This window comes from Hordeum vulgare, chromosome 5H (assembly GCF_904849725.1).
Source record: "Hordeum vulgare subsp. vulgare chromosome 5H, MorexV3_pseudomolecules_assembly, whole genome shotgun sequence".
In the NCBI taxonomy this organism is placed as follows: Eukaryota; Viridiplantae; Streptophyta; class Magnoliopsida; order Poales; family Poaceae; genus Hordeum; species Hordeum vulgare.
In genome coordinates, this window is record NC_058522.1 from 556,110,407 (window position 1) to 556,132,859 (window position 22,453).

At 45.1% G+C, this 22,453-nt stretch overlaps 2 protein-coding genes across 5 annotated transcripts; one reads left to right on the forward strand and one right to left on the reverse strand.

Annotated features, from left to right (window-relative positions):
* The first annotated feature begins 2,830 nt into the window (after positions 1-2,830).
* LOC123452906 lies at positions 2,831-6,583 on the forward strand. Of its 2 annotated transcripts, none has more exons than XM_045129643.1 (4): positions 2,831-3,026; positions 4,278-4,988; positions 5,330-5,505; positions 5,599-6,583. In XM_045129643.1, exons 1-4 carry the CDS (start codon positions 3,022-3,024, stop codon positions 6,198-6,200), a joined length of 1,494 nt encoding a protein of 497 aa, XP_044985578.1. In that variant the 5' UTR covers positions 2,831-3,021; the 3' UTR covers positions 6,201-6,583. The 2 variants fall into 2 exon arrangements, with proteins under 2 accessions (XP_044985578.1, XP_044985579.1); XM_045129644.1 differs by having other exon boundaries at positions 4,362-4,988.
* Positions 6,584-7,346: 763 nt separating this feature from the next.
* LOC123452905 lies at positions 7,347-11,662 on the reverse strand. 3 transcript variants are annotated; one of them, XM_045129640.1, is made up of 4 exons: positions 11,495-11,661; positions 11,268-11,385; positions 7,962-10,912; positions 7,347-7,796 (listed from the first exon to the last, which is right to left on the reverse strand). In XM_045129640.1, exons 2-4 carry the CDS (start codon positions 11,277-11,279, stop codon positions 7,793-7,795), a joined length of 2,967 nt encoding a protein of 988 aa, XP_044985575.1. In that variant the 5' UTR covers positions 11,280-11,385; positions 11,495-11,661; the 3' UTR covers positions 7,347-7,792. The 3 variants fall into 3 exon arrangements, with proteins under 3 accessions (XP_044985575.1, XP_044985576.1, XP_044985577.1); XM_045129641.1 differs by having other exon boundaries at positions 11,268-11,661; XM_045129642.1 differs by lacking the exon at positions 7,347-7,796 and having other exon boundaries at positions 7,958-10,912; positions 11,495-11,662.
* Between the last annotated feature and the right edge of the window lie 10,791 nt (positions 11,663-22,453).

The window sequence follows — 22,453 nt, forward strand, 5'->3', positions numbered from 1 at the left end:
TCAATCTTTACCTCCGGACCATTTCGGAGCTCCTCGTGACGTCCGGGATCTCATCCGGGACTCCGAACAACTTTCGGTAACCTAATATAACAATTCCCTATAACCCTAGCATCATCGAACCTTAAGTGTGTAGACCCTACGGGTTCGGGAGATAGGCAGACATGACCGAGACGCCTTTCCGGCCAATAACCATCAGCGGGGTCTGGATACCCATGGTGGCTCCCACTTGCTCCACGATGATCTCATCGGATGAACCACGATGTCAAGGATTCAATCAATCCCGTATACGATTCCCTTTGTCTGTCGGTATAGAACTTGCCCGAGATTCGATCGTCGGTATACCTATACCTTGTTCAATCTCGTTACCGGTAAGTCTCTTTAATTGTTCCTTAGCACGTCATCGTGTGACCAACTCCTTAGTCAAATTGAGCTCATGATGATGTTCTACCGAGTGGGCCCAGAGATACCTCTCCGTCACACGGAGTGACAAATCCCGATCTCGATTCGTACCAACCCAACAGACACTTTCGGAGGTACCCGTAGTGCACCTTTATAGTCACCCAGTTACGTTGTGACGTTTGATACACCCAAAGAACTCCTACGGTATTCGGGAGTTGCACAATCTCACGGTCGAAGGAAAAGATACTTGACATTAGAAAAGCTTTAGCATACGAACAATACGATCTAGTGCTATGCTTAGGATTGGGTCTTGTCCATCACATCATTCTCCCAATGATGTGATCCCGTTATCAATGACATCTAATGCCCATGATTAGGAAACCATGATCATCTATTGACTAACGAGCTAGCCAACTAGAGGCTTGCTAGGGACACATTGTGATCTATTTATTCACACATGTATTACTGTTTCCTGTTAATACAATTATAGCATGAACAATAGACGATTATCATGAACAAGGAAATATGATAATAACCATTTTATTATTGCCTCTAGGGCATATTTCCAACACCCCTGTCTCTCTTGCTGGATCAAGAAGGCGGAGATCATCATCGAGCTGTACGTGTGCTGAACGCGGAGGTGTCATCCGTTCGCTGCTAGATCGGGACGGATCGTGGGACGACGGCGATTTGGACCACGAAGACGTTCTACTACATCAACCGCGTTTCTTAACGCTTCCCGCTTAGCGATCTACAAGGGTATGTAGATCCAATCTCCCTCTCGTAGATGATCATCACTATGATAGGTCTACGTGTGCGTAGGAATTTTTTTGTTTCTCATGCAACGTTCCCCAACAGGATCATCACCCATGTGCTATTGAGGTATTTTTCGGTTGTTTTCCATGATGGATGGCGCGTATTGAAGACCGATCCAACATAAGCTCATTCAGTAAGACCAACATGTTGTCGGAATTGTATGAGGTGGTTCTCCCACCCCTCTTTCTTCATCATCGCAGTGTTGACATATCGCTCATTTCACTCCTCTCCATGACTAACTTTTTTCTTCTCTAAAAACATGAACATCTGATAATTCTTCGAGAAAAAGAGAATAAGGAGGCAACAACCCTCGCCGCGTCAGCAAGGTTGTGGGTTCTCTCCCTCTGCGGTTGCCACTCCCGCATCGAAAGAGTGGGAGAACTCTAGTTTTGTGCCTCAACTATAGTTGAGGTTCTGATTAGTATGTCCCATGTGGCGTTTGGATGGCAGTGATGCCGACTTTTGGAACATATTTTCCAATCCTAGCCCATTCCAACGATGCCCCCCGGTGGTAAACTTGAGGATCTGTGGGAGCCTTATTCCATCGTTACCTTAGTGAAATATATCGTGTAGTGTGTGTTGTGTCTACTGTGGATCCCGTCTCGTGCAATGCCATCTTTCTTTGGGGGATGACAGAGGTTGAAGAACAAGGCCAAAGGGTCGAGGGTGGCGTTCAAGCATTTTGCTATGATGACGTCAACGACATGGGGGCGGATCCAAGTTTCGAGGAGTATGAGGATGAGCTGCCGGTCGATGCACCACAACAACAATGGCCTTGTCGGCAACTTGACTCTTCTTCGGCTCATAGAGCACTCACGTGGCGATGGTGCTTCTTCGTATCCGACGACAACAGGTGATGAGGACGGTGGCTGCAATAAAATCCATGGTTTTAATGCTATTTTCTTTTCGTGTGGAGGTTTTCTTACAAATGTTTCTCGACATGTGTCCTCTCGCTATTTCTCATGGTTTTTCGCAGGTTCGTGTTGCAGTTGTCTTATTGTATGCGAAATTTCCTAAAATAAAATCTCCCAAGAACCGTATATACAAAAAAAAGAGTCTTGGAAGAATTGTATGCAAACAAAGAACACCAGTATGGGAGCGGCGTTTCTGCTCCCGGGCTCATCTACACCCCCGTTCACAAAAAGAATCAAAAGAAATACTAGAAAAATTTAAAATAAATTATTTTTTGTGTGGTAGATAATTTGATGCGTGAGGTCCGCTCCAAATTTCATCTTATTTAAACATCTGTGCAACTCTCAGCCAAAAAGACAAATCCGTGTCTTTAAAAAAGGTTAAATGTTCACGAACTTTTTTGATCCGACTTTTTTTTTTGCTGAGAGCTGATCGTACAAATAAGATAAAATTTGGAACGGACCATGCACATCAAATTATCTACCAGAATTGTTTTTTAGATTTTTTAGATTTTTAATTTTTTCCATGAGCGGGAGCAGCAGAGCCTCGGAGCAGAGTTAAATTATCGCACCAGTATCCCCAAAACTCTAGACATGTCGAGCGTAGAGAATCCTTGAGCCAAGGGGCATTACTGCCAAGACTGGATGTGACGGGGACGCAAGGCCCGAAAAGCAGGCCACCTCGTGACCCTCCCTTCCATTGGTCGCGCCCACGCACGCCGGCAGCTTCCCCTCGCGGCAGGCTAGTCGTTGCTTGCTCCGATTTTCCACCCACAATCCGCGGGCCAAAACACCCGGGGAGCCAAGCACCAAACCGAGAGGTTCTCCTCTCAACCGCGGATCTACCACCAGTTGCGCGAGGCTCCGGCCTTCCGCTCCTCCAAGCTCTTCCAGCATGAGGTGAGCTCCTGGTTCCTCCCCTCCCCTTCGATTCCAGCACTGCCGCACAGCTTCCTCGCGCGCGCCAATGGGGGAATTTCCTTTCATTCATGCTGCTAGCGCTAGGCTAGATGCACGCGTCGATGGTGCTCAAACCGACACCCATCTCCAGCTGATTAGGCCAATCTAGACGATTTTGTCGCTGGTTGCATGCGTGCCTGGGCGAACGAGGCAGGCTGGAGCAGGATTGGTCAGTGGATCAGGCTCTGCATATATCCGGTAAAGGCGGATGCGTGTTCCAGCAGTGGCCTTCAGCCAGCCAGGCGCCGGAGCGAGCGACTCGGATGTGCGTCCAGGGAGTGCCATTTTGATTTGATGGCCGGAGTGAATCTGATCCATGGACGCTGGCCGCATGAGCTCGACCCCGTTGACCTTCTGCCCTGGGGTCGGGGTTGCTGACGACGGCCGGTTGCCTGCTCCACCAGACGGGTGGCAGTACCCGTTAGGCCGCATCCAGCTCCCCGCGCCTGCAGAATGCTAGAGATTCCTCAAGTGAGACAGACTGGGGGACGTTATCGTGACTCCAATCCGGTAGCGCGAAACAGGGGAAACAGCAATATTCTTGTTCTTCCATGGTTACCCCCCTTCCCTTTTCGGATGCTGATGTAGCCTCAAAGCCGGGATCTCATGACGACCACCACGGCTGGCTGACTCTTGGTACCTCTGCGAGACCGCGTCAAGCATCGTGCCATCGACCGAACGTATACAGCTTTGTTTTTAGATGGATTGGCATGTTAACTACTAGTGCTACGTCCTAAGTTTCATTTCCAGGGAAGACACTTCATTAATCATTAGTCTACACCAACTAGTATAGCAGTTCAGATACTCTGGTTTGCAGTTTTATTATGTGGAAATCTTCGAATGCTTTTCTTTAGCACACCCTTGCAATTAGCGGAAAACTCACCATATAATAGACACAATTCATGCGTATAGATTGAAGCATGAAAGACAGGAACTCTTCTAGGTATTTGTGTCGACAATTCCTGTGTGGTGTGAATGCAATCAACTCTTTTGCAGCAGAGTTGAGTATTCACTCATTATTATCGTTTCATTGTAGATCTTTTGCATCCGTCTGCATGCCACCCCTCAAAACATAGCGCGCACATGAGAGACACCCTATATATCATTTCCAAGGTCTTAAGGAGCGAATATAAGTTTAATTGTACCGATGCGAATACTAGATTGAAACATGTTTACTCTGCTCTGTCACAGAAATATCCCCTGGATTCCATCAGTGTCATCTGGCATTCATCGACGGATATTGAATGCTTCCCTGGTCATTTTGCCTTCTTTCAGGGGAAGAAAGATGATTTATGGATTCTCCATCTCCCTTATCCTCATCAACCTGGCCTCCATAATGGAGCGGGCTGATGAGAATCTCCTCCCCGCTGTTTACAAGGAAGTCAGTGCCGCCTTCGATGCTGGTCCTACTGATCTGGGGTACCTTACCTTTATAATGAACTTTCTGAAGTCCATAGCATCTCCCTTGGCAGGTGTCCTTGCTCTTCAGTATGACCGCCCCACTATTCTTGCCATCGGAACTGTCTTCTGGGCTCTATCAACAGGGGCCGTTGGCGTCAGCCAGTATTTTCAGCAGGTTGCGTTCTGGAGAGGTGTAAATGGTGTTGGACTTGCCATTGTCATACCATCACTTCAGTCCTTCATTGCTGATAGCTACAGAGATGGCACCCGTGGCGCCGGTTTTGGTTTGTTGAGCCTCATTGGCTCAATAGGTGGTATAGGAGGAAGTATTGTCGCAACTGTCATGGCTGGAAGGGATTATTGGGGATTTCCTGGATGGCGGTTTGCATTTATTGTGGTCGCGTTTGCAAGCTTGTTGATTGGGTTTCTTGTTTACTTCTACACCGTTGATCCTAGAAAAACATCTCCAGGCAATTTTGGTGACGACGACACTCATGAGAGGTATGGTTTTCTTCGGATTATAGATAAATTCTTTGATAGACTTTCAATAGTTCGAATGTATCATGAAAGCATAATTAGCATGTAGTAGTATTGCTGGTGATCAGGTGCTGATATTTATTTTCTGTTTTCAATATATCCAGCATCATGATTGCAACTTCTCTCATTCAACTTCCTCGCAGATCTAAAATATCCAGATGACCTTGAATTTTGAGGAAGTGTGCCTTGTTTTCTTTTTCTAAGCCGATGTGTTGGATGACCACTTGATTGTACCTTGATTTTCCATATAACAGTATGTGTATCTGTCCTTAAAACATAACGTTGCTGTCTCATGTAAATGGCAGGTCACGTTTGGTTGGCAACAGTGTTTTCCCTCCACTGTCCATCTGGAAGGATTCATGGATAACAGCAAGATCTGTCATGAAAGTGCGGACATTTCAAATCATCGTCCTGCAAGGCATAGTCGGCTCCTTGCCATGGACTGCTGTTGTTTTCTTCACAATGTGGTTTGAGCTAATTGGTACGGGTACAAACAAACGGAGATTTCCAATATTTGAACTGACAATAACTCCTTCCTGGGGTTGAACATTAACAAAGTCTTGAAACCTCGTAGGTTTCGACAACAAAAGCTCGGCGGGGTTAAACAGCCTGTTCGCCATCGGCTGCGCGAGTGGATCATTTCTTGGTGGAGTAATCGCAGACCGCGTGTCAAGACGCTACCCAGACTCAGGTCGCATCATGTGCGCTCAGTTCAGCGCCTTCATGGGCATCCCTTTCACATGGATCCTCCTCACGGTCATCCCGCAGTCGGTCGACTACTGGTACAGCTACGCCGTCACGCTGTTCCTGATGGGGCTCACCATAAGCTGGTGCGCCACCTGCGCCAACAACCCGATGTTCGCGGAGGTGGTCCCTCCCAAGCACCGCACCATGATCTACGCATTCGACCGCGCGTTCGAGGGCTCCTTCTCGTCGCTGGCTGCTCCCGCCGTCGGCATGGTGACAGAGAAAGTCTATGGCTACAACGCCAAGACGGTGAATCTAGCGGACGGGTCGGTGGCAGGGGCGTACGCGCTCTCAAGGGGACTGCTGACCATGATGATCGTTCCCTTCGGTCTGTGCTGCCTCTTCTACACCCCACTCTACTTTGTGTTCAAGCGCGACCGCGACAACGCGAGGTTGGCGGCTAGTGCCAAGGATCTGGAACTCATGTGAATGCTCCGCGGGTTTTATCAGCCTCTTGTTTCAGTCAGTGTTCGTTAATTGGTTAGTTGATTCAGTTTGGGGTTGCAATGGTGTGGAGTTGACAGAATACAGGTTTCACCTTCTTCAGACAGACAGATGAAAAGTACACCTTGAGACAGATGAAAAGAAATAGCACACTAGTACACCTTGGGACAGATGACAAGAAATACACAGTGATTTTGATATATTTTTTTCAATTAGAGAGGATATATATTGTGCTACTGTAATACATTGTGTAGGTCAATAAATGGCAGCTGTCATGTTCTTAGAAATTTTTGTTTTCTTTTGTCGCCTGTAATCCTGAACTGAATTTTAAATTTTTAGATGAAGAGGGCATTGCCCCTGACCCTGAACTAGTGAACTTGGTTAAGCAAGAGGACTGGATATTCACTCTGACCAAATTTGACACTTGTAACTGAATTTGTATTTGCCTCCGGCAATATGTTTTCCTGTACAGATGCTGCATCTTTTGAGTTCAGACAACCAAAACATGTAATGCATCCACCACAACTTTGTAGTAGGGTTTCTCTTGATCAAAAAGAGAACTTCAAGATGAACTTTTTTTTTTTTTGCATGGAGAAAAGTATGGAAGCTTAGCTTACAACTGTTACGGCCAAAACAAATGTAAGATGCACATGCTTTCGAATGGAGAATATCAGGCCATGAACTATATCTTGGAGGCATGCAGGACCAAAAGCATATTTTTTAAAGAATAAAACTGGACAGCTTTAAGACATGTTTTGATGCATTCTTTAACTTTGCTTCCCAAGTTGCAATGGCAAATTCAGTTTAGATTTCCATGTAGTTGAGAAATTCAGGTTCCACCTTCAGGCAGATGAACCGTATAAAATTAGAGAATAGATTGTAATACCTCCGCAAAGAAATATAAGGTAGTGATCTAAACGGTCTTATATTTCTTAACAGAGGGAGTAATACCTTGGGTAGATAAATGGCAACTAATACCCCATCCCTTCACAAGTATAAGATGTTTCCTTCTAGTTCATAATCATATCACAACAAGCACCACCACTCAGATAAATCATCACCATCATCCTTTATGCTTACAGATCACAATTCTAGTTCATAATCATATCAGAACAAGCACCACCACGCACATAAATCATCACCATCATCCTTTATGCTTATATATTACAATCACGCCATACTTGACAATTCGTACCGTATCAAGCACCATCACACATAAATCATCATCATCATCGTTTACGCTTACAAATTACAATAAGTCCATACTGACAATTCATACCGTAATAAGCACCACCACATACACACAGCAACACGAGCGCTCATGAGCTCATGCTGCAGAAGCTGAACGCCAGCTCTGGTTCATTTCTCATTTGCTCAAGGGCTCGATCGGGCAGGGATGATCAAACCACACCAAATAAAATCAAACCAAATCAAACTGTAGCCGCACCATCACACCAAGACAATGCAGATGTAGTGAAAACACCACACCAAGGCAAGCAAGCAGATACACACGGCAGGAAAGCCGAGTCATGCAGGTCTGCATTGATGACGTACATATCCATCCACGGGAGGATGGATTACCTGCAGCAAGATGAACCAATATGGATAGGGATGATTAACTAGATGGACATACTTTCATGAATACAGCAGTAGTAAGTTTGTTCTTGTTCTAGAAAATTAGAGGTACTAACTCGATTGTGCATAAAATTAAGCTTATTCACTTAGTAGGGAGAGATAGTAGCTCACCTGAGGACGGTGTCTCTGGGCACCTTGGCCTTGTAATACAGCGAGTGGCTTGGCTCGTAGAGGGAAGGGTGGTGGTTCTCCTTCACCCCGTCCCACTCCAAGTTGTCCCACCAGTCCTTCTCACAGTCCACCTTGGGCGGTTTTGCAGTGTTGATTCGGACGCCCGGCAGACGCCTGAGGCTCCAGCAGCCCCTGATCTTGATGGTCTCGATTTTCGGTGCAAACACCCTGCGCCCACAGATGCGCTGCAGTGAGGGGAGCCCGTGCAGGTGGATGCGCCTCAGCTGGGGGAATAGTATAGGTGTGTCCTGCTCTCGGAGCTCAGGGCTCAAAGGGAAGACCTCTCTGAGATCACCACAGTACACTATCTCTAGTGTCTCCAGCCTAAACAAGCAAGGGGGGGACATGGGGGAGGACAGGCACGAGCCTGGGGCGGTAGACAGGGGGAGGACATGTATGAGCCTGGGGCAACGGTCTAGGTGCAACAATGTCAGGCATGAAAAGGTACCAACTGATGCAATAGTCCAGATGTAGCATGCCGAGGGGAGCTGGGATGCCCAGAATGTCTCCAGAAGAGAAAAACTGCTTCTATCACTGTCCTGGGGAACATTGAAGACTGTGCGTAATGCAGGACACCTCTCAACTCGGCACCATCTTAGATTCGTCCATGCTGGGTCTTTGGGAGGTGCAAGGATAGTGGTGGTGGACGAGTTATCGTACATGTGCAGCGATCTAACCACTTGAAAGATAAATTCAGGCAGTGATAAAGCACTGGTGGTACTAGAAGTTGCGGCATCCTCCAATGTTTTGCTACCATGCCCGTGCAGGATCACCTTCATGATACATGTCTGTAAGGGTTGCCCGGGCAATATCTCGGGGCAGCCCCACATCATCATTGCTGTAACCGGGCCATCCTTCAAGACATCTATGTACATGGAATCCATTGTTATCCCTGTATGTGGTTGGGCTTGCGGTAGATTGACGCTACTACGACCAACAGTAGCTGCAGTATAGATGTCGATGTGTACGGATGAGTTCTCTAAACAAATTCTTACAGCAGAAAGCGACCTAAGGAGCCTTGTATCCATAAGAGAAATCCGTGATCCAAACTCAAACTTTTTTTCTTTCTGCTGCTGGAGAGATCGATCGGCATGTGGTTCTTCCCATCCATTACTTGATGCTAATGCTGAGGTCTGGTGAATAAACAGCACACCATACCATTTTTCTGCTCCCTGTGGCCACAATATTGCACGAAGCTTCTCACAGCCTACCAGGATGAACCGCTTAGGGAGTGTGCTGGCTCTGACTTCTCCAAGGTCGAGGGTTTTCACTCCTGTGTACGAGATGTCCAACTCCTCGAGACCCCTCAATAACCCTTTCAAGAAAAGATTTTTCAATTCTTTGCAGCCCCCAAAAGAGATCTTTCCCAACCCATCACATCCATCAATAAAGACGGTCTTAAGGCTACTGTTGCTTGCTGGCCCAGATAGGCTACTGTTGCTTGCTCGCCCAGATAGGCTACTTGTGCCTCCATTGACGATATTTCCCGAAAAATCAAGAAGCTCAATGCTTTCCATCTCTGATAACAAATTGCCATTGAAGAAGCATGTGGACTTTGTTACACGGAGCTTCTGAATGTTACGCAGCCGTCCCCTCAAATGGTTCATGTGCCAGTCCTTGGCTCCCATCACAATTAGCTCCCTGAGCTGGGTCATGAGATCCATCACCCTCACGGATAAGATCCAATCACAATCTGTGTATCGCAGGTCAAGCACCCACAAGCTTTGGAAGCATGCCCGCGATCTAGTGGTGTCTTCCTCCTCTTCCCTTTGTTCTGCATATGTTTTTCTGAGGTCTTGGCAATGTTCAAGGCATAGGAATCTAAGGCTGTGGCAGCAGAGAAATGGAGGTGATGAAAAGCTAAAGGTACAACTTGAGAGTTTTATCACGCTAAGCTTGTCAAAATGTTGGAGCATTCCACTAGGGACAACTCTATCCTGAACCAGTACATATCCATAAGCTGGTGAAGTCCAGTGTGGCCTTTTCTCATTATACATTAGCAAGTGAGGGGGCAAATCATTCTGGTGGTAGTGCATATCCAGTCGGATCTCACCCTGGAGATTCTCACCATCTTGCCATGCTTCTTCACCGCAACCTGGGATTTTCGGTATGATACCATCACATATCCAATAGTTGCAAGTATGTATAGTCAAATCATACTCAGTGTCGACATGATGGCCGCGGATGCAATTCAGATCCAACAAACACAGGAAACATCGAACAACTATTGTGAGACTGATGCCATGCTTGCAAGCAACATGTGCAGCCTCTTTATCCAGTAGATAGAACCAGAGCACTCGTGGATCACACTTGGAGCATGAAGCTGAGAGAAGAACATCTGTTGTGTTCTTCGTGACCTTGTCTTTCATCTTGGGGTCCATCCGAAACCTCCCTTGGAAGGTCCATATCACCTTGTTGGTTAAATACGGGTATAGTGCAAGACCAAGTCTAGATATGTCAATCTCCTCATTGCCTCCGTTGTGAAGAACAGCAAGAAACCTGCGGCCCTGCATGCTCCTCTGGATCTCTATTGCAACATCTGCTATCTCTGCGCGAGAGCCTTGATCAGTAATCCCATTGAAATCATCCTCCTCATCCTGCTTGTCAAACATCTTCATCACCCAATTGGAAAGCTTCAGCTGCTTTGCCACTTCTCTCTGCAGTGCTCTTGTGCTCTCCCACTTTGAGCAGTCGATGTGGATGACTTGCTCAAAATCCAGTCCAGGAGGCCTACTCGGTTCCTTTAATTCCAAGCATCGAGCTATGGCTCGCAGGACGGCACATGCCCCCAGTCCTTCCCAGCCATCAAAGTAGATGACGTTCTGTCTACTTTTATTGAGTTCATTGAGAAGTCCTTCAATGGCCTCATCAATGGTGTCTGCCTTGATAACCTGCATGCATGTATGCAGCTGTACTAAGGACCACCAGTTCAAATGAGCTTGTTATACATTTCATCTTAATTAATTAAGCATGCGAATCGGCATTGGCATTGACAATATTCTCAATCATGACTATAACCGAGGATCATAAGTAATAACTTTGGCATGGCTACACATGGATGATGTGATTGAGTGATTAACTAATTGCAGACCTGACATATAAAAATTAAGCCCATAATTTACGACAACTGATGCAAAGAAGAAGGAATAAGAAACTAAAATAAGCAGTTTGCAAATTGAGCTCAAATGGAATAAACAAGATCACAGGCAGAAAAGAAGAAAATGTGATTGCAAAGTGTATCCATACCTCCGTACGCATGATTAGTTGGTAGGACTTGGAAAATCTAGCCACTAGATTAATTCCATTGTCAGTAAGCCCATTAACAATCTGCAGGTTTTTCTCTCGGCCAGTCGTCGACTGGTTCCTGACATTGAGAATTCATAAGCAGTAGCACAGTATGAAGCTAGCTTATATAAATCCGGAGAAGCATGCAGATAGATTTAGTAGAGGCATGAGGTGAGCTAGTTAAATACCTTGGTTAAGTTGAATAACTTGTACTATGTAGATAATATGCAGTTTGTGTTCGAGATAGATGGTGTGTAGCTAGACAGAAGCCAAATAGATAGCTCATATGACACTACAAGATGGTCGGATAAGAGAGCAAAACAAGGGACTGATACATTGCTGCGACAAAACATTTGTGGCGCTTCATACTTGTGTGCATGCTCAAAGCGGTACTATTCTTACCTTTTACTTTTCTGTGAGGATTGTCTTTTGCTTTTGCTAAAGACAGAAATCAATTCTTTGCTTGAAGCTTGCTGGCTGCAAGACTCAAAGATAAAGATAAAATATTGCAAGGCTTGTCCACTCACTCTACGATCTTGCTGCTCACTAATTGAGCAGCTTTATTTTTATCTTGCATTGCAATATGTGGTGTACAGCACAATATCGGTCCGCCTCCAAATATCACTACTGGTAGGTTAGCGCTTAGAAGTGTAGAGTGCATTGTGTTTACTTAGCCAATTGATAGGTTAGTAAATAACTTTTTCCTTCTATTAATGCATCCAGAAACAAGGATTTCGCGTTTTCTAATAAACAAATTGCAGTAAGGTACAATGGCATCAGGAACAAGGATGTCGTGCACGTCAGGTTCAGGAACGTGGCTCATATCTCTAATCCTAGTTACAGCTTACGTGCTGCTCACATGGTTCCTGCTCTCTCTTTGTTTTATCGAAAATTCCTGCTCTTTCTTTGGAGGAAATTTGTGAGGCTCATATTCTAAACTACTACACAAATCATATTTTTTCCTACACTACTAGAAACTTTAATCCAACTATGCGCAAAAAAGAGGAACTTATTGTATTCGAGCATGTTATCAAATCTCTACCATGAAACGATATTTAATACATATAGCAATAATGCAAATATGTTAGGAGTGCCCATTTTGTCCTCAAGAAGATAAAAGTTACTGCATCGGTAAAGTGTAATAGAAAAATACATAAACGACCATACCCCAAAACGTTTAAGACTATAGTATATAGTTAAGCAATTCCCCTACATTGTGACCCAGTTGCTTTCTAAGAGTTCAAAGACGTGGCACTAAAGGAAAACAAGTCTGCTGCATAAAACTTTTGCTGACTGTCATTTTGAATTATAGTTAAGAGAAGGGAAACAAATAGATTGTGATCTTGAAAAACATCAGTACGTGGATACATGAACATTGACACTTTGAAAGTATCAAGAGTTGTCCAGCCACACTCTGAACTGTACTAAATGGACACACAGGTTTTGCACCTTTTCATGGTATCTGCTGAATCGATCGTTCAGGTCATCAGGTGTGACAACGAGATGGCCAGATTGGAGAGCAAAAGAGCGACGTAGTACATGCTGCAACGAAATATTTGGGGTGCTTTATGCTTGTGGGTGTACAGATGATTTAGAGGAATAAAAGCAAGCAGTAGCATCCTTAGCTTTTGCTTTCCTTTTTCTCTTTCACTGAGAGAATCACCTTTTGCTTTCATTAAAGACAAAAATGAATTCTTTGCTTGTGGCTAGCTAGCTATAGCATTTGAAGAAAAAGATGAAAGATTGCCGCAAGGCTTTCTGTCTACTGTCCAATTTTCCTGTATTGAAAAACTTTGTATCTTTCAAGCCATTCAAACTGAAGAAGGTTTGGGTTTCAGCTTGCATTGGCATTGCAGTAAGGTAGGTATCGAGGGGAAAATGTAGTACTCCCTCCGATCCATATTAATTTTCGCTAACTTCGTACAAAGTTATGGATCAGATGGCGTACTAGTTATGTTGTGGAATTCGGCCAATTTCTCTAATCATATTCCCTATAAGGTCCTATTATAAGGCTTTCTGCTCTCTAAGGAAAAGCGAGGTTGACTTGCTTAGCTTTCCTATATGTAAATCAGAAAATGCTTCACACACTGCCAGAAACATTGTGCAAACTACTCAACAAAATAATAATTACGCGAGCCTGTTATTGAATCTTGATCTGCACCATTTATCCTTGCTCTAAAGTATCCAACCAAATTTAGTATAGTAATTTCGTACACACAGAAATACTATCTTATCCTCACCGAAAGATAAATTACTAGCTCAGTAAAGTGTAACCAAGTTACAGAAACCGCAGCACCTGAAAATGTTCGAACATATATAGTTAAATAGCTAGATTACGGTTGCAAATAATTGCTTTCTTAGAGTCTCAGGAAGTTGAAAAATAATAAGAGACCTGGTGCAGAAAACAAGCATAACTCTCATTATGCTAAAAGGAGACACACTTTTGCTATCTGTTATTATGTAGATTTTTTATTAAGACAAGCAAAACAAATAGATCATGTTCTTGACAAATACTGGTACATGCACATAACATTGAGCCATGGGAAATATCCATTTTGAACACGTTCTGAACTGTACTAAATACGACACCCAATATTTACATATTTGTCAGATACAGGCAGAAATACTACATGGTCAATCCACAGCAAATGATAGTTGTCATACATGGATGGGTTAGACAGGTGCTATAAAAATAGAAACTTCTCCTTGAGCATGTATTTCTGCAGCACCAAGGAAACCCAACAATTATGTCTAGCAACGGACAGTCAGACACCATATGTGCCTCTGCTAAGTTGTAAGCTCAAATGTGATAAATAAGTGATAAATTTGAGCATGGCATAAGGCAGGACAATCCTGCAGGTGGTGCGATGTAAGGTTACCATAAATATTAATAGTTAAATAGCCAGATTACGATGCGAATAATTGCTTAAAATAAGAAACGAGATCTGTTGCAGAAAACAAGCATATCTATCATTATGCAAAGAGGAAACACACTTTTGCTAACTGTTGTTAACTTACTATGAAATGAATTGTTAAGGCAAGCAAAACAAATAGAACATTCTTTTGACAAATATCGGCACGTGCACATGGCATTGAACCGTTCACACTATCTGAAATTTTCAAGACAGATTCTGAACTGTGCTAAATACGGCCTGCAATATTTACATATCTTCCAGATACGGTTGGAAATACTAGTGCATGGCCAATCTAGAACATGTGGCATTTGCGGTACAAGGATGGTTATGCAGGTGATACAAAAATAGCAACTTCTTCTTTGACCATGTACATTTTATGCAGGTGATACAAACTCTACAATTAGGTATAGGGACGTGTGCCTCTGCTAATTAAGTTGTACTAGTAAGTTCGAATGTGATGGGTTGTATGATGTGCAACTTTCACTGTGAGTGATATATTTGAGCATGACAGAAGACGAACTCCCTAAGACTCGGAGGCGGACCTCAAGGCATGGGGGCAAACTGATTTCAGGTTTCTAGCAGAAGCATCTATCCGACTATCACCAAGAAACTAATTGAAATGTGGAAACACAGAAGCTACAGCAGTGAGAGAGTTGAAGCAGGCACACCGATCCGCGACACGAGGTAGGGGGATCCGCTCGGCCGGCGCCGGCGCCGGCACTGTCTTTGGGGATGCAGCGGCTGCGAAGGGTTGGTTTTACGGCAGCGGGATGCGGCGCCGTCGGAGGAGGCGCGGAGGGGCGGTGGGGTGTGGTCACCGCCGACGGAGACGCGGAGGGCCGACGCCGAGGCGCCGAGACGCCGGCGGCCTCGGATCGGCGAGGCCGGCGGCGATACCTCCACGGGAAGAGTAACAAGACCCAACAAGGTGCACGGTGGGCCCCTTCCGCCCATAGACGCCTAACCCAGGAACAAGGCCCAAAAATTTCATCGAGCCCATTTGCAAGTAGACAACCGGGCTCGGTAGCAGTAGAGAGCTTCCGAGATTGATCCATCTATCTCGCCGTCGAATAGGTTCCTCTGGGCAAAAAACCCTACGCTTTTGATATCTTTCGGTGACTAGTAAGTATGCACGTGTAACACACGTCTCAAATGTTGATCAACTAAGTTGACGTGGTATAAAATTAAAATGATTCCTGAAAAATATATGTTAAATGAATGCAAAATATTATAGTAGGCGTAATACATGTCAAATTTTATGTGTATATGAAAGATAACCACTATTATTAGGAAAGCAATTAAATCCACTTCACTTGAAACGTATTTCCACAAAATTTTGTGATTTGACCAAGTATGCATGGAGTGCAATGATCCAAGTAACTATTCATGCATAGAAAAATTAATATTTACTTATATGAACCTCCGACCCGTTATCGTTGCATCCATGCTTAATCAGGTCAACATTTTCATAGCAATCAACATAATTCTTTTTTTAGTCTAATTTGTGAAAATGAAACATATATTTGAAATAAAATTATACATAGTTACATGGAACATGTATATAATTATTATTTTGCATGGTAATATGTGTCTCATTTATATCATAAAGATCAAAGTACAAGTCACATAAGGACCGACATGACAGAACTAAAAAGATAGCAGAACAACTCTGAGCTTGACACCAACGTCCATCACGTCTCTCTGGCACCACTAGAGCAACCACCGAAGAAAAGAATGACGAATCACCTCGTCAACCGAGTTCGACATGACTCCATCGCTGATTTGCAGCTTTGCGGACCTTTAAGGTGGCTCACCAAAAGTGAAACCCCTACCATTGAACGAATCAGACCGGGGTAACACCCCGGACATGCCATCGAACTCCAGATCTGGCACCTCATCACGTCTAAGACGTCGAAGGGGGAAACTATATATGTCATCCACGAACCATGAACCCAGCACACATTTACGTCTTTGAGATGTCATCGATGCAGACTACAATATGCATCCGCTTCTAGATTACCTCACAAGCTCCGCGCCATGGTGGAGCAAACGTCGTCGCAATAGCGAAGCCCGAGCATATAGGTCCACCACAAGGATGCCACCATCAACACATCATCTTTGCTTGAACAGACTGATTTCCAAATCCATCCCCGACCATAGGACCGATGGCCTCGTTAAAGAAGGATCGGAAGAATCTTTATTCGGCGCTCTATCATGGCCGCCGAAGCGAAGACCATGAACAATCTTTATTCAGTTTCTTGCAAAACACATAAACTCTGTGTTGTAGGCCATTGTATTTATTTTTACTTGGTATATTAAGAAATAGGAGCACAATTGTAGTCATGCTTTTTTTTACTCTTGTATTTCTAAAAAAATTGTAGTATATATGAGATATTGGGTATCCATTGCTAGCTAACTATACAACACTAACATATTGTGACAGCCCGATGCTGACGTTCCAGAAGATTCCCCTTTTCTTTCCGTTTCCGTCGTGTGTCTATTTTTATTTGTCGCGTCATCATCGCATCATGTACATCATCTGCATTGCATCGGCATCTCCGTTCTCGTCAGTTTTCAAAAGTTGCATCCGTTGTTAGTTGCCGGTTCTTGTCGTTGTTCGTTCTGAGTCTGACCGCACTCGCACACGCCCGCGACATCGTTCGAAACCCTGTTTTTAAAGTGTGCGTAAAACTTTCTCTGATTGGGTTGAGATTTGACGTGCAGTGTTATTTTAATATAGGTAGGCCGCCTGTCAAGTTTCGTCGCAATCGGAGACCGTCTAGTACCCGAACGGTCGACCGTAGCGGCACCGTCTCCGGTTATTCGTCGGACGTTTGCCGGTGTTTTAAAACTCGTTGTCGTGCCGCCCGTTTTCCCTCTCATCCCTACATAGCCCTTCTAAACAGGTCAGTAGTGCCACCTAGCCACTTCCTCCGTTCGTGGTCGTCGGATCGCGATCGGACGGATGAGGTCCACCCCACCATAGACCAACCCTATATAAGCTCCACCCCCATGGAGAGACCTCTCTCACTCCACTAGGGTTCCCCCTAGTCATTTTTGCAGCCAGCCCCCTAGAAAAACCCCACCTGCTAGCTTCACCTCCTCTCTCCCCGAAATCCAATCTCAGGTCAGATCTGGACCATTGGATATCCATCCAAAGGCCCAGATTTGCCCAAAAATCCCACCTACCGGACAATGTCCACTCTAGTGGACAATGCCCGCGCGACCACAGGGGATTCTCCCTCTCCCCGAGCTCCTCCCGCAGGAGCACGCCCTGCCTGCCCGAGCGCCTCCCTCTGGTCGCCGTGCCGCCGCCGACCGCCTTGGCCGTCGAGGCCCCCTCCTTCGCCGCCCCGATCTGCAGCGCCGCTCCTCCCTGCTGGAGCCCCAGCCGCCGCCTTCCATCATCCTTCCTGCCTCGCCCCGCTGCTTTGCACCACCGACCGCCTTGAGAAGCTCCTCGTCGCGTCGCCCGCCCCTTCCGTCGCCGGGAACGGCGCCCCTCAGCCCAGATCCGCTCGGATCCGGCCTCGCCCCACCGGCTTCCGTCTTCCAGCGCCGTGCCCTAGCTGCCCGGCCCTGCCAGCCGCCGCCGCGTCAGGATCCTGTTCGAGGGAGAGCTCCAGGGTGACGAGGCCGCTCGCCTCGCGTTGACCCCGCGCGTGGGCCTACCGCAGCGCCACCAGCGGCCCAGGTCCGCCGCCCAGGAGCCAGCCTCCAGATCCGAGCCGGTCCACCGCCTCCTCCTCTCTAGCGCTGCGCCTGGGCCCTGATCGCCCCGGCCTGCCTCTGCCTCCTCGCCGGCCTGGGCTAGGCCCGAAGGTGAGAGCCCCCCGAGCCACTATTTCTCATACCATGTGCATGATTGCTATGCTGCGCCCAGTTAGTTCGGCCCGCTAGTGTTTTTTAGGTTTAGAATTTAATTCTATCTCAGGAATTATTAGTTATTTAAAATGCCCGTAACTTTTTACCCATAAGTTGTATCGCGAAGATTTAGATATGTATCTCATGTAACTTTTCGAGTAGAACACGATTTTACAACTGGCATAATTATTTGACGTAGTTTTACGTGCCAAACGCCTAGTTTAGCGTGCTGTCCCAATAGGGGAACATCCCGTATTTATTTTCCTTGCAGTCCGGATTGCCCGAATGCCTTAGATAAATGCCCATGTTTTAGGAGCCATTTTTCCATGCATTTTAGAGCGGTCATTTGTATTTTTGCGTGTAGGGAAGTGCCTCTAGTTTATTTTACCGTATATAGGTTATTTTCCTGCATTTATGTGTGACTTTATTTTTGTTGCGCAACCCCACATATTTTATATGTTTCCGGGGTAGAAAAATCCATGGGAAATAGTGCAATTAGTTTTAGCTTTTGAGTAAGTTAGTTCGTGAGATATTTTGCCATGATGCCCTTTTGTTTAATTCGTAGGATTTATTCCGTGCTTCGTTTAAAGGAGTTGTCAACTAGATAGTTGTTCTTGGGTGTTTAGTATAGCCCCTGCTAATTTTGGTTGCAATAGAAATGCATGTTTAGGTGTGGTTTGCTTGCTCTCAAGTTGCTAGAAATAGTGCTGATTTGGAGGAGCTGAAATATTTCTAAGTCTGGAATCTGTTATATTTTGTTGCTGTCTTGTCTTGCTTGTATCTTGTGATCTGTAGCTCTTTTGAGGTTGGTCCAATGGAGTTATTTGTACCCCTTGTGTTTCTCTAGCATGCTGTAACTTTTCATGCCATTTGGAGCCCGGTAGGTATAGATTTTGCTGCTGTCACTATGGCTTCAAATCAAAAACTGCACTTTCATGAGGTGTAATTTTCACTAAGTCTGAAACAGTGTGTGGGATGCCATTTTCTGACTTCTTTCCCTAGTGATCCATGATGTCATGCTAGTTGTTGTTAGTTGTTTGTAGTAGTGCGTCTTACCCTCTTTCGTGCCATGCCTTACTTGAGTTTATCGGAGTTGTGTAGCTCGTAGTTGTGGGGCGTAGAAAATGCTATGTGGCTGATTTTGGCAGTTTGTAGTGATTTCTTGTTTTGCTCGTAGTTTTCGAACCGTAGCTCCGTTTTGATCGTGTCCTACATGAAACTTGCTTAGACTCTCGTGTAGTTTCATTTTCTCTTGCTGTTTGTATGTTTTGAAGTGCTCGTGACCGTCGTTGCACACATTTTGCATCCATGCCATCATATCTTGCGGTGTTTGTAACTTTTGATCCGTAGCTCCGTTGGAGATGTTCTTTATGTGTAGATTGCTTGAAATGACGCGTAGACTCACGTGAACCTATTTGTTTTTCTGTTTAACAACTAATTAAATGCATTAGTTCAGATCTGGACAGAATTGTAAATTAACATGTGAGGTCGTCTCGGAGGTGCTATATGTCATTTCCGACCTCATTTAAAATGCCTAGATAGGTAGATTAATTGCGCTTCACCTCTTGCCATGTTTAGCCACATTTAATATTGCCGTGTATCTAATCGGGATAGAACTAAATAAATTAACGTGGAGTTTCGTCAATATGCAACTCGTTGCATATTGAACTTCACTTAATGTGTAGTGTTTGATTGTGTGGATTGTCATGCCGTGACTTGCATGTTTTCAGCTGCTCATGCATCATTTGTGTTGTGCATCGTGTGGTGAATTCCGTGTGTTGATTTTTGTTTCCGGTTTGCTTCGTCTCGATAGAGTTCCGCAGCGTGCCGGATTGTGTGGACCAGTTCGACAACGTCGGTTCGTCTGCTTCACGGAGGCATTCTTCTTCCAAGCGGTATCTCAGGCAAGATGATCATTTCCCTAGATACCATTACTATCATTGCCATGCGAGTTTTATCGTTTCTGTCGTTATGTCTCGTTGCCTACCACATGTTAAATATCAGCCTCTCAACAATGCCATGAAACGTTCAACCTGTTCGACCTAGCAAACCACTGATTGGCTATGTTACTGCTTGCTTAACCCTGTTGATAGCGTTGCTAGTTGCAGGTGCAGATGCTTCCATGCGAAAGCATGGGTTCCTTGTTATATCACCATATTAATGCTATTTAACTTAATGGACCTATATACTTGGTAAAAGGTGGAAGGCTCGGCATTTCTAGCCTGGTGTTTTGTTCCACCTTTGCCCCCTTAGTTTCCGGCTACCGGTGTTATGTTCCATAAATGAGCTCTCCTAACACAATCGGGGTTGTTATGGGGACCCACTTGATAATTCGTTTTAGATTAAGAGTGGTCTGGCAAGGCCCAACTTTGGTACTACATTTGCCTAAACACCTAATAAATTGCATAGGGACTTTCCGGACCCCGAGGATAATTTAATCAACCCCCGGGCCAGTGCTCCGCATGAGTGTTGGTCCAAATTGGCAGACTACGGGGCCACCGCGGGACAACCCGAGGTTTGGTATCTCCTAGTGTGACCCATCCGTCGTGTCCTGAGAACGAGGTACGCGACTCCTATCGGGATCGTCGACACGTCGGGCGGCCTTGCTGGATTAGTTTTACCTTTGACGAGATATCTTGTGCATCGGGATTCCGGTGATGCTTTGGGTAATCTCAGAGTTGAGGTTTTCCACTAAGGAATCCGACGAGATCGCGAGCTTCGTGATTGAGGATTTCTATGCGGCTTGTGGTAATTTGTGATGGACTAGTTGGAGCACCCCTGCAGGGTTAAATCTTTCGAAAAGCCGTGCCCGCGGTTATGTGGCAACGTGGAAACTTTGTTTAACACTGGTTCTAGATAACTCGAAGTTAATTAATTAAAATATGCCAACTATGTGCGTAACCGTGACTGTCTCTTTCGTGAGTTCTTTCTCCGATCGAGGACACGGTGGGGTTATGTCTGACGTAGGTAGGTGTTCAGGATCATTCATTTGGTCATCAGTAGTTTACGTCCGTTTTGCGTAGATCTTCCCCCTCTTTATTTTTGTATTCGTAAGTTAGCCACATCATACATATGCTTAGCCACTGCTGCAACCTCACCACTTAACCATGCCTCACCTAATAAGCTTTGCTAGTCTTGATACCTTTGGAAATGAGATTGCTGAGTCCCCTGTGGCTCACAGATTACAACAACACCAATAGCAGGTACAGGTAAAGGTTCCTTGACGCGAGCGCGTTGATTGTTCATTTGGAGTTGCTTCTTCTTCTTCTTCTTCATCGATCTAGGATGGGTTCGAGGCCGACAGCCTGGGATAGCAAGGATGAACGTCGTTCTTTCTTTTCTCGTTTGTTTTCGTCCGTAGTCGGACCCTGCTCTTACTCTTGATGAATATGTAATGTACTGATGTGACTCTGATGTAGCTTGTGGCGAGTGTAAGCCATCTCTCTATGTATATCTCTTCTTTTGAGTACATGTACTTGTAACGATATCCATTCTTGCGACACGACGAGATGCGCTTCTATCCCTGACGAGGCCCTCGTGCCAAATTGAGGATAGGGTCGCATCTTGGACGTGACAAGTTGGTATCAGAGCAGTACCGACCTAGGAGCCCCCTTGATTGATCGAACTTGGCCGAGTTGAGTCTAGTGAAAAACTGCTTTGAGTCTAGTTATATATCGGAGAGTAGGATTCTTTTTTCTCCTCTTCTATGCTCTGGTGAGGAATCTTGATGTAATAATTTATTCTACTCCTCTTCTCACTCAAATTTTTTTAGGATCACGCGGATATTTTTGAGATCTATATGATGCCGATGTGATGGAGTTCTGTCTTGGTGCCTCCTATCTGCTCTAAGTCTCAGGGGAGTTGAGCTCCAGGGGATTCTTGAGCACATCGTTATCATTCAGATTTCTTAGTATCTCAGAACGAAGGATGTTCGTAATTGCTTCAATACTAGTAGTGGCGAGATAACCCCGATGTCCCCAGTACTGGTGCAGATTGTTCGGGAGTACTGCCATACTTTGTATCGTTGTGATCACGAGGGTCTATTGTAGATGAAGGTCCGAGATTCTGGTCGTGTGTTGACGGATGTGATACAAGTGACGGGTTAGTATAGGAGTTGTGTGATATTACTCCTTGTATCCGTGTACCAGATTGCATGACCAGAAATTTCGGGAATTCATAGGTGGGAATTCAAGTAGTTGCTTATAGGACAATCTTCCAACAAATCCTCACCCTTTGTTTTGTTTTAATGTGGTAATTCAGTTGCTTCGATGTCAAGTGGTGATTTCAGATCTTTTCTGAGCAGTGTTCTCATATTCATATGAGAGTGCTAATCCTTTTGCTTAATCAATTGTTTGATAAATTCTTGTC